The sequence below is a fragment of the Clarias gariepinus genome, chromosome 2, assembly GCF_024256425.1.
Source record: "Clarias gariepinus isolate MV-2021 ecotype Netherlands chromosome 2, CGAR_prim_01v2, whole genome shotgun sequence".
In the NCBI taxonomy this organism is placed as follows: domain Eukaryota; kingdom Metazoa; phylum Chordata; class Actinopteri; order Siluriformes; family Clariidae; genus Clarias; species Clarias gariepinus.
Genome location: NC_071101.1, coordinates 40,877,579 through 40,890,122, shown reverse-complemented (window position 1 = coordinate 40,890,122; position 12,544 = coordinate 40,877,579). Strand labels below are relative to the sequence as shown.

The 12,544-nt window shown below is 36.3% G+C and overlaps 1 protein-coding gene across 1 annotated transcript; it reads right to left on the bottom strand.

Moving 5' to 3' along the window:
• Positions 1-2,428: 2,428 nt before the first annotated feature.
• On the bottom strand, positions 2,429-11,830 carry LOC128541059 (junctional adhesion molecule-like). The gene is made up of 8 exons (XM_053511163.1): positions 11,782-11,830; positions 8,449-8,763; positions 4,818-5,129; positions 4,609-4,700; positions 3,117-3,138; positions 2,820-2,884; positions 2,663-2,731; positions 2,429-2,548 (listed from the first exon to the last, which is right to left on the bottom strand). Exons 1-8 carry the CDS (start codon positions 11,828-11,830, stop codon positions 2,429-2,431), a joined length of 1,044 nt encoding a protein of 347 aa, XP_053367138.1.
• Between the last annotated feature and the right edge of the window lie 714 nt (positions 11,831-12,544).

The following is a 12,544-nucleotide window of genomic DNA, read 5'->3' as shown; positions in this document are numbered from 1 at the left end:
CACTTTGTGTAGATTCATGCCACGAGTTATTTTATCATACAAAGATTATTACGTTCTGCTCAGACCACTAAGCGTCTGTGGATTCCAAAATTTTTACTGAAATAGATGAGATATAAAGTTTCCTTATCATAACACGCCTTGTATTGTTTATAATCGCTCAATACACAACCCATTGTTTTTAATGATATTTAACAAAGGGAAAATACACATGGACTAATTTTATTTGGTTTATTTATTTATTTTTAAATAAAATCTAAAATTAAAACATTGTGGAGTAATTAAAAACAGTGTAGAGTGATTAATAACAATACATGTTATGGTTAAGAAAAATCTCATTCCAGGGATTAAAAACGGTAACAATGTCAATTTTAGAATTTAGAATGCAGAAGATTTTAAATTTACACAAATTTAAGAAGCGGCCTGAAGCAAGATCCAAGATCGTTCCCAGTTTGCTGAAACCATGCACAGTGAGGCCCCCGGACCTGCATGTGCATTTCTTTCCTTCCCCTTTCGGTCTGTCCTCCCTCCGGTGTTATGCGCAGAGCGCCGGAAGATTTCCTGAAGCTCAAATCTCCGAAAACTACACTTGTACACAGTAACAGTAATATTTCAAACATTTTGCAGGCTGTCGTTTGGAGAAAACAGAAAATAAAGAATAAACCAGTTGTTGGGTCAAAATAACCCAACCAGGTGTTCATTTTCAAATGACTCACTACATCTCATATGACCCAACATGAGCAACACAACAATGTGTTTAAAGTACCCGAAATAACCCAGAATTTTGACCCAGCATAAACCACCCAACGATGTGTTTACAGAAACAACACAGCATTTTTAGTGCGTCTAAAAATGTTATTGTAATGTTTTATTCTGAAAGTCTATTTTACCAGTTATTTTTATATTTAAAGGTTGATGTATTTTTGAATTATTTTTTTAAAAATAACAATAAACAGACACAAACAAAGATAGGCTATATAACAGTTCATTCTTTGTACAAATAAAAGGATCAGCTACTGAACTTGATAGTTTGTCAAAACAACATTTAACCAATGTTTGTTTTTTTGACTCATTATTATACAATAAATATCAATATCTCTGGTTCAGATTTTTCATTTTTGTTGTACAAAGTTCTAAGATGTGGAAATTACAATCACTGTACACACAACATATTGTTAACACTTTTTATGACTTAATTATATTTAAAACTGCGTAGTGAAAAAAGGCACCTGGCGGTCATTTCACGAATGACTTTAAAATGCAACTGATTTATTTTGACTGCTGCCGTTTTCCCATGGCGGTGAGCGCGACGGTAATAGGCATTCTACATGTGTACCTAACTGCAGGTTAGCTGTAGTTGAAAATGTTGTTTTCTGTATGAAAATGTCTTACCATTTGCCTTCACACAACATAGTTCTGTTATACAATTATTAACCTTTTTGATTTTTTTAATTGCTTTACTTTTTAAGGATTTAGACCTTTGCTGAGTCTTAGGTACAATCATTTAAAGGCCCTGACCAGCTGTATGAGGCAAACACTGCAGTAAGGAATACATAATAATGAGTCAGGCAGGGGCAGTCAGTCCCTGTTTCAAGCCTTAGCACCACTGGGAATGCCACTGTTGGGCCCTTGAGCAACCACTCAGACACAATTATCCCCGGCCCAATCCCACCAAAGATCCCAATCCAATCGGGAAACTCATGGAATGTACCGTCCCACAGAGGCCTCACCCCACAAGTCACAGTGCCCAAAGTATCCGCTGCCAATTTCCATGGTGCCAGACCATGGTTTATTCTCATAAGAATAAAAGGATCCATTATTAACATTGAGTGGAGATGAAGGTTATCTCCCTTACATCTCAAGGAGGATCCTGTTGCTAATTGTCCTGTCTCACCTATTTTGACTAAATAGACAGAATAGAAACTAAATTAAGACTGCAGTGAGAGTTATAGAAGAGCAAGCTTTAAGCAGTAAAAATTCCATTTACAGTGTAATACTATACACTCAACAAGCATGCTATCACACACACCTTAGTAAACTATAAGCATTAGGACGGTTTCACTTTTTTTTTTCTTTTCTTGAACTACATGTTCAGTCCAGGCAGATTTTTACACTAGAACTTCCATAGCAATTGTCTTATACAATTAGGATAATGATGAAAGACTTCTAAAAAATAAATAAATAAATAAATAAATAAATAATAATAATAATAATGCAATATAAAAATTGTACAACCCCCCCCCCAAAAAAAAAAATACACTTAAAATATTATTTTCAAGGTTACCCTTCAGCACCAAAATATGATTAAACCTGCTAATTAGGGTAACAACAATCAGAAAAATAATCAAAGCCAATTTTGTAAATCCTATGTGCAACATTTAATATACTGTATGTGTTCAGCGTTATTCTATATATGTACTGTTACTATATTTTAATATTTTATGATGCTGGCATATTCATTTTCCTCTCCACCGCTGGTCTGGAACCGTGCTTCTCTGGCAGTGGTAACACACGTCACATTAACATAAACAGCATCAGGTACAGTCTGTGAAAAGACACAACATGAATATTATATACATAACACACATACGAATATTTGGCACTTTTATTGTTGAGCCTAAAGACACAACTTACAATTATATATCTGAGATGAAGAGGGTCTTGCCTTCTGCTTTATCTCACAGTCCTGATGTCCTTCAGTAATCATTTTCTCTCCACATCTTCCTCCTAATGAAAAATAGAATTTTTCTCATATTCTTTGAAAAAAGTTTAAAATGTTGTACTTCATATGTTATGAAATCAGATGATATATGATTTGTTCATCTCCAACAAATTAATGCCGCTACAGCAAGTATCACGAACAATAAAACACCCGAAATGCCAAAAACTGGGTAATAAAACACACTGTATGTTTCTTGTTCCAGTGTTGCTGAGGATGATTACACACACACACACACACACACACACACACACATGCAAAAAACATTAAAAGAGAGCTTATGTGAACTATTACACATAAGTTAAAGTCAGTACAAAGTTTTACATTTCTTTTATGTTTTTCGTGTGGGTTTACCAAGGGGTCTCCAGTCTCAAAAATGTGTACATTTGCTTTATTAGACTAGCTCCTAGGTGTGAATGAGTGTAAGTAGTGCCCTGTGATGGACTGTTATCTCATCTGAATTCTCCCACTTTGTGCCCAGTGTTATTAGGCTCTGTATTTGAGATGATCCTGACCACAATAAAACAGTTGCTGAAAATAAATAAATAAATAGACAAAACTTATAGCTGCTCTATACTATATCAAGCCAAAATTTATAAGTTTTTTTTTCTTTTTCTTGAAATAGGATGCTATGCTACAAGCAAAATCAGGTGTGTAAAGTACCTACATAATATTTTCGGCTTTATTTCATAAATTTATCTAGTTTTATTTATTATTATTTATCTAGGAGCTCAAAAATGAAGCATAATTAAAAATCAAGCTTAAAACAAAGCATCCTACACCTTGTGATACTAGTGCATAAGATCAGATGTAATCCATGCAGTGGAAGGTTTGATTCACCTCAGCAGTCCTACACAATATCTATTTTCAGCATTATGAAACTTAATAGCAGCATAGATGATTTAATCCATGCTGTGCAACCACAGCTTGTATGCCTGCAAGCTTCTGTATGTAAAATATGTCAATTAAATTGTATAGATATTTAGCATATTTAGCATTTATGTTCTCACAGACACTATGAAGAATGACCACATACTTGTGGCCAAGGCAACATTCCTTTTTCCTAGAAGAAAAAGATGCAAAAAATGGCAAATTAGCCTCCTTTGAACTCAAAAACATCTCAGCTTTTGTTCCTCTTTTCAATCTCAGACAGAGGAATCAGAGAGCTCTTTGCAGATGGAGAGTGTGATGTTTTACTCTCAGGCTTTTCTGATGGAGGTGTTCTGTCTGTTTTCCTTGAGTGTATTTCTTTTCTTCCTACAGAAAGACAAAACTTAAAACTAATTTAAAACTTGTGTTTTTTTTCCACAATAATGCTCACAGAGAGTAATAAAAATGTACCTTTAATAGTCTGAATATCTTTTATTAATGAAGGATTTCCAAATTACTCCTACATAAGCTTTTAATGACAACTGAAATGGACCTAAATACAGTAAATATTTATAAAGAATGATTTTAATAATTGTACATTAATGTAAAGACTATATTTCCATATATTAATGTAATGCTGGGGGAAGAGCTCATGTACTGTTTTAGATTTCTATTAAGGTTATGTTATGACTTATTATAGATCTTTAAAAAGCTTACTACGTAGCTCAGTCTGCTTCTGCTCTGTCTGTATGACATGGTATTGATGTGGCCAATATTTTGCCAAATAAGAGTAAAAGTGTGAAGAAATGGACAAAGGGGACATTTTTATATTATTCTTTAAGCTTGCCAACTGGTCTAAACAGTAAATGAGACTGAATTTAATGAGTCATATCACATTACCATATAAGGTAAATTCCATGAATCAGAAATGAACTTGACATAAGCACTGACAAAACAACATAAGACCGACTTCTGAAGCATTCATAAATGTTTATCTTGGGTGATGAGAGTTGTAATGAAATTTGCTCTTTACCTTGTTCCAGTGTTGTTGAGGATGATGCAGTTGTGGAGTGTGTTGTTTTACCCTGAGGCTGTTCTGATGGAGGTTTTCTGTCTGTTTTGTTTGAGTGTATGTGACAAGACATATTAAAACTAAATATTATTTTTTATTACTGTTGGTAATATGTGAGTAAAACATACTCACAGTTAATAATGAATACAATAAGTGTACCTTTAACAGATAGTCTTAAATCTTTTCTATCAGCCTGTACAGAACATGTGTATTCTCCCTGGTCCTCTTTAGTCAGGTCTGATATGAGTAGAGAGAGGTTTCCTGGAGAGTTGTTACTGACCAGTTTGACTCTGTTTCTGTGATGTCCAGTCTGTTTAGGGTAAATTTGCTGAAAGTGACTGTTTCTACTAAACTCCCATTTTAGATTCTGTGGTTTGTCCTGTATGTCAGTGCAGACGCAGGGCAGAACTACAGACTCTCCTGTGAACACAGTCACACGCTCTACCTCTGTCTTCTTCACCAGCTCACAGCCTGTAAACATTTACAGTTAATAACAGAAGTACTGTGATTATTAATATTCCCTGCTTGTAAATCACAACATTTCCCCTGAAAATATGATAAACAGAGTACACATTTTTTTTTATAACAAATGTGACTCATGAAGTGTGTTATACAGTGGTTACTCAATCGGAATGTAGGTTCTACCGTCGCGGCGCTCGGCGGTACCGTTTGGCTTTGTGCGTTTGCTGGCTTTTACCGCTGAGTGGCGCTATATAACTACAGACTGACGCCTCATGCCTTAGTTCATTGTAGTTAAACAAATTTATAATCACAGAACTAAAATTACAGTACAAATGTAGAATTCAAATTAAATTAAATCTTATTAGGATCAAATTTAAACAAAATAAATGTTAATACAGTGAGCCTTTGGATTTTATCACGTGTAATTAGAAAAGATGCGTGTAGGGTTTTGTGTCGTCTTATATCTTGTGTACGAATTTACAAAACTTTATGCGTGCGATTAAGCGCTGATTCTACGTAGGAAAATAAAGAAGAGGACCCTGATGCTTAACATTCCAGAGACCAAACCCCATTTAAATTAAATTAACAAATATTGCAAGTAAATAACAATAGCCCACGTTTAAAAAAGCATTTTTTATTTAGATTATAAAAAATAATCCTGCATCTGTTTTAGGTGTTCCAGCTGCCACTGTTCTAGAATTTAAATTAAATCAAATCTTATTAGGATCAAATTTTAGCACAATAAATGTTAACACAGTGAGCCTTTTAATTTTATCACTTGTAATTAGAAAAGAAGTGTGTGGGGGTTTTGTGTCATCTTATTTTTTGTGTTCTTTAAATTTATACTAGATTTATTAACTGAAATAAATGACCATAAAATTAAAACAGTGTTAGGACGTTCTACTGCGTCAGCAGATGTCGGTCTTTCAGCCCCGCTTGTGTTTTTGCGTTATTATAAGAATGAAATGCAGTAGACTGTTATGATCTGTAACGGGTTCGACCCATGTTACTCAAACAACTCAGTTCAGGTGTAAGTAAATGGATAGAAAGTAAATGTCTGTGCTGGGGGAGGGAGTTGCTAATGATTTGGTCGGCTCTGTGTGTGTGTGTGTGTGTGTGTGTGTGTGTGTGAGAGAGAGAGGGGGGTGTCGCGGTGGTTGATTATTCAGTGTGATGTGTTTGGTTGATGTGTTAGGCACATCAGTCACTTAACCCCCAATAAAAGGTATTTAGTTGTAACATAACAGATGCGCACTAAATACCAAACCTAAACCAGGCACAAGGATTAATAAAACAAGATAGCCCCCATCCCCGTTTTTTTTTTTTTAAAATACCAAAAAAGATTATTGTGTATAGACTGATTAAAAACAATGCAATTTACGCTATTATAAGGAAAATCTCAAGTTCTTCCATTCCAAGGATTAAAAAAGGTAACAATGTTAACTTTAGAATCTAGAATCCAGGAGATTAAAATTACACAAATTTAAATCACTGAAAGTCAGCCTCAGATTCAAGAGGTTTTTAAAGTGGGGAGAAGTGCATTTCAGTTCCTCTGAATGTATAGGTGAGAACAGCCGATTCACCCCTGGGAAGGGTGGATAATTTGTATTTGAATGCTGTCTGGCATTGTAAAGCACTATAGTGACACTAAAAGAACAACCCAGGATTAATAGGAATTATTATACTGCATAGTTATTATTTAGCACAAAAAAATTCCTCGCGCTCGGGAAAACTATGCGTGCGGTTGAGCGCCCATTAGACTTTAGGAAATTAAAGCGGGGGTTTTTTATTTAGACTATAAAAAAATTACCTGCGTCTATTTTTAGGCGTGCCAGCTGCCACTTTTTAGTTAGAAGTTTTCAATACAAATCTTATAATGCCCACATGACATGACGGAATAAAGGCACGGCTTATTATGATCCCGGGCTTGCACCCCGCGCTATAAAATACTTAGGGTTTGTTGGGTTACAGTGGATTTTACTACGCGGTGTGAGTGCAATGGCCATTCGTCCGCTCGCGCTGATTCTGCTCTCCGCGGATGGCCGGACCGGCCCCTCTCACCTCTCGCTCCTTTAAAGTCCCTGGGGCGCGTTCCATTTGCCCTGTCGCACGCGCGTTGCATACACAGCGCGTTGTAAAATCCACTGTAGCCCAACAAACCCCGAGTATTTTATAGCGCGGGGTGCAAGCCCGAGACCATTAGCAACGATAGCTCACCAGTCATGTGTAATTCTGCGGTCCCGCTGCTTCACATGTCTGAAGGGGAGGCCGCCTAACTAGTGAGCGAGGAGCGATTTTGATTTGGGCGGACGCCGTGACAGGCTGAAAAAACTGTTGTCAGATTAATGTGCAAAAACTATATAATAAAACTATATAAGACTACATGGCCTATATAAGACTCAACTTTTATTTAAGCGCACTCACAATAACGAAAAAACGTTGTGATTTTGTAAATGTTTGAAAGCAAATAAGGTGCGCTGTTCTGTATTGTTTTTGGTGAACTTAAGCGCGTCAGAAAATAAACGCAAACGTTTTTTTAAACGGTCAGAGTCAGATAATCAAACTTCATGGAAAACTTCATGAGTGCTGATTTAGACTATGGAGTAAATTAAAGAGGAGAATCACGATGCCGAATCGAAGTCCTGAGCCCAAACCTCATTTAAATTAAATTAAATTAACAAATATTATAAGTAAAAAACAATAGCCCACGTTTAGAAACGGTTTATAAATTCTTTCCGACATGAGTTGGTCCAGTGTTATGCGCAGAGCGCCGGGAGATTTCCTGAAGTTTCAAAATCACTGGGGCATTTTTTCTAAATAGATGCTATCTTTAATAACTGATGGAGGTTTTGAGCTGTATACACACGCATTCCTGATTAAACAACTCTTAAAACTACACCTGTGACACAATAACAGTAATATTTCAAACATTCTGCAGGCTGATATTTGGAGAAACGAAAGAATAATGAATAAACCAGTTGTTAATTTGTAAACTACATCTCATATGAGCCAACATGAGCAACCCAACAATGTGTTTAAAGTGCCTAAAATAATCCAGAACTTAAATAACAATAAACAGATACAGAGATACGCTGTATAACAGTCACTATTGTATTTACTGCAACGAGCGAAAATGTCACTTTGCGCCCCCTGGTGGCCATTTTACGAATGACTTTAAAAAGCAACTGATTTATTTTGGCCGCTGACGTTTTTACACGGCGGTGAGCGCGACGGTAATAACCATTCCAATTGATCAACTACTGTATGAAGGCTTATCAAGTATCCTTTCACATTGACAAAACATGTTTTGTGTATTTAAATACTTTACCATTAACATAAAGCCTGATGTCTCTGTCTTCCTTCTCAGTGCTGCACCTGTAGACTCCCTGATCCTCTACTCTTAGGTCAGATATGAACAGAGACAGATTAGCAGGAGAAATGTTATTAAACAGCTGAAGTCTGCCACGGTAGTGCTCATCATTTAACACTTCTGTTGCAGTCCCTGTTCTGTAGGTCCACCAGGTGGTTTGCTGATGTTTGAGAAGGTCTGAGGCTCTGTTGTCAGAGCAGGAGCAGGGTAACAGCACTGAATCACCGCTGTGTCGTGTGATTTCTATCAGTTCATCACCAGAGAGAGCGCAGCCTACAGGAACAAACAAACACTGAAAAACTGATAATGTATGAAGTACAACATTTTAACCTTTTTTCAAAGAATATAAGGAAATACTTATTCTTCAGGTCAAAAATCATAAAATCTTGAAATGTGTTTTACAGGCACCTTACGATTTATTATTAATTAATCATATAGAAAATACATTTTGTACTTAATGAGCCACAACTCTGTGGTAGCAGATAAATTCAAGTAAAACATTAAAATAATTAAAAATCACAGTATTAAAATTAAAATTAAATGCAGGCATTTCTTATTTGCCCTGATTTAAGCAAAGTACAGTGGAACCTTGAATTGCGAGCATAATTTGTTTTAGGATTGTGCTTGTACATCAAAACACATGTATATTAAAGCGAATGTGGAAATTACCACATTAAATAATCACTGTAGTATTTCTTTGATACAACTATAGCAGTGGTGGCCGGTCAATAAGGGGCGCTGGGGTGCCGTCCCCTTAAAGTTAGGCAGATAAGAATACTACTTTAACATGTAATTATTTACCATAATAATTATTTATTTTAATAATGAAATAACGTCATTTAGTCACAATATTCCGCTGTATTTCTATTTACAATAAAAAAAAATTGTATTGTAATGTATTACTGTACGTTCATTTGTGTTGGTGTACAAAAGCATGTAATTTGAGGCTGAGCTCTAATTGGATTTTTACAAATCATCCTTGGGTGCACCACTGTGCGCCCCGAACCCTTCCACCCTTCAGTGGAAGCCAGATAAATATGAAAGAAAATTCTGCCATTTCTTTGCTAAAGTACTCCTTCGCAAGGCGATCGGATGAAGAAAGAAAAAAGTTAAAGACCTTGGACGAGATCGACCTGATCTTCTAATTGAGCAGCAGTCAAGTGAGCGTGGCTGAGCTTACTGTACACTCGGTGCTCTTCCAGCACTTCTTATGGCTATTTAAAGGCGTTCATTAAAAGTTTAACTGTACTTTTCTTTGTTTTGGTAAAAAAAAAATTTTTTTTACACCAGCCACCACTGAGCAATAGGCAAGTTGAGTTTAATAAAGTTCCTTTAATTGAAAGACTGAAGGCCAACATGTTGTGAGAAACAGGGTCAAAGCAGATCACCAAGGGCGTACAGAAAAGAGTTGGATCTAAACTCACTGAAAATCCCAGAAAAGGCTAGGGGACTAAAACCAAGCAGCTAAACCTAGCAGGTTTCCAACTTCCATAATTTCTTTTGATTGTGTAAAGCTGCTTTGCGACAGACAATTGTTAAAAGCGCTATACAAGTAAAATTGAATTGAATTATATTGAATCAAAGGCGCCAAGTATATGCAGTATCTGATGCACAGAGTGAAAGCGGGCTTTTGAATTGAGGCGCTGGTGATTGAACTTTGATTAGGAAGCACGCATCTGTAATCCAAGTAGCAATAATTCGGAGAATTTAGACAGAGTCGTGGTCAAAAAAAAGAAGGGAAAGATCGAAGGCGGTAAATCCATCAGTGTATTGAACAAATCCAATTAGTGAAGCAAAAACGTAACCGAGGACAAAAGGGTCGACAGTATGAAAAAATGAAAAAGCAACTTGGCAAAAAGGCACAAAAACAATGGACTAGGAGCACACAATAATTTCGCAAAGAATGGTAGTTTGTGAAAGCATTATATAGAGAGCGAAGTGATAAGATGAGGAACAGGTGTGCTCGAATGAAACGAAATGGCAAAATGGAATCAGTGGCCTGGAGTGCGGAAAGTGGTCGCGGGTGATTATGGCTTGGCTCGAGATTCAGGAGTGACCTGGCGTGCGGTGACAGGTGGGTAAGTTTGTTACCTCGTTACCTTATCATTTGATGTGTCCAGTGTAATTCTAAACAGAACCTCTCATAATTTAGAAGAGTGTCGCGTCAATATGTGAGGGCTAGTGCAATAATCTCTGTCTCTCTAATCATTACTTAACCACCTCTGCCATTTTGTCTGAGCTGTATCATAAAAGAAATGTGGATCATGTGTTCTCTGTAATATACAGAATTGTTTTAGTTTATCTGTGCTTCCTCCCTTGCCTTTGAAACTCTGGCCTGCAGGCTTTCTTTTAAGATAACTTTATTTAACTCTTAACCAGAGCTGGCCTTCACTTATTATTCAGTCTTTTTTTGTTGAAAAAATAAACAGTGATACACAGTTCACACCACATGGACTACAGATGTGATAATTGTGTGATAAAACGAAGAGATAGTAATGTAAGGTAAATGCATATAACTATCTGTTTAAAAAAAAAAAAACAGGTGTAATGTAGGACGTGAAAATGGTAGTCACTGACAAAAGGATATCAGAAAAGGTGTGAAAATGAACACTCATCTATTTACAGCGATGACCACAATGAACATATGACATCCAGGTTACAGGAAATTACCTTTTATATTTCGTTTTACGTGCATTATAATAGATACATGAAGTTGGTCATCTAAGGTTGCATTTGTCCAATACTAAGGCCTGCTACGCAAAACATAAAATTAATTATTAGGGGGCACTAACTTTTACACATTACTGTACATTTAACTAGACAGAGACTGTGAGAGATGTAATTCGGGGTGTAGAATCCTGCTTATTCATTAGCCCACCTCTCTTCATCAATACATTTTAGACTGAAGGTAATCAGGACGAAAAATTCACATGATTAAAACTGAACCGCTCTAAATAAGGACATTATAACACAAGACATGACGTGTATGTTTATCTTGCATGTAAAGATTACTGCTGTCTTTGGACAGTTTAACTAGAACTACACGCTGGTCTTGAAATGTAGCATTTTAGTAACATTAGATTTATAAACTATAAAGCCATAATCAAATATTTCCATTGAATGTGTTTATCTCTGTTGGTCCTATTAATATTATAACACTGTGGTAAGTAAAACTCCAAATTATAAACATTCGACAGTGTTTGGTTTGGTTGTTCTGAAACAGGGCTGAGGTGAACTAAGAACTGGCTTATATTCTCTCTCCTTTCTGTAATAGAAAATAACTTCACTCACCTGCAGCCACATGAAACACAACAAACACAAGATACAAGCATGTCATCATTACTGAATCTTTTGCACACACACCAGTTCTAAAAAGTGCAACACACATTTTGGGATGATTACATTACTATCTCACTCACGCACCCATGCACACACACTGCCTGAGTGTCTCCTTTTTCTATATATTTACAGGAAGCCTCAACAACCACTACGTCATTTCTCTTTTTAGAACATATTTTCATCACTCTATAGATCACCTTACAAGTTCATATTGCAGCGATGACCACAAGGGACATATGACATACAAACAACAGGAAATTACCTTTTCTGTTATGTTTTATGTGCATCATAATGGATACATGTTGCTGGTCATCTGAGGTTGTTATTTCAACATGGGTACACCGAATTTAATAAAATAGGTAATAGCCTTCCCCTGCAAAATTACTCCAGTGATTAATATATTTTAGCTGGCAACAAGTAATTTAATCCTAACGATGCAGTATGTAGTTTCTGATTTCCTTAACAACCATGTCAGAAAACATCCTGTGGTTGTGGCAAAGATATTACTCTGTTTCAGGTGCAAGGGACTGCCCCTAGGGGGCACTGTGGCAGTGTTTGTTGTTTGTGGTTTTGTTAGAAGACCCAGTTTCCCAGAAGGCACCTCAGTCAGGTGATGACTAAGCTTCACCTGAACTGAGGTGGCTCATTAGAGATCTTATAAAAAGCTGTTAGTTCTGGGAAACTGGGTTGAGCATTAATATTGTCTAGTGGGCTT

Coding starts and splice junctions, on each gene's coding strand:
- LOC128541059 (XM_053511163.1), bottom strand. CDS start 11,830: ATGATGACATGCTTGTATCTTGTGTTTGTTGTGTTTCATGTGGCTGCA. Junction 2,885..3,116: donor TCATTCACACCTAGGAGCTA/GTCTAATAAAGC, acceptor TTTATTACCCAG/TTTTTGGCATTTCGGGTGTT. Junction 2,549..2,662: donor ACTGTGAGATAAAGCAGAAG/GCAAGACCCTCT, acceptor TGTTGTGTCTTT/TCACAGACTGTACCTGATGC.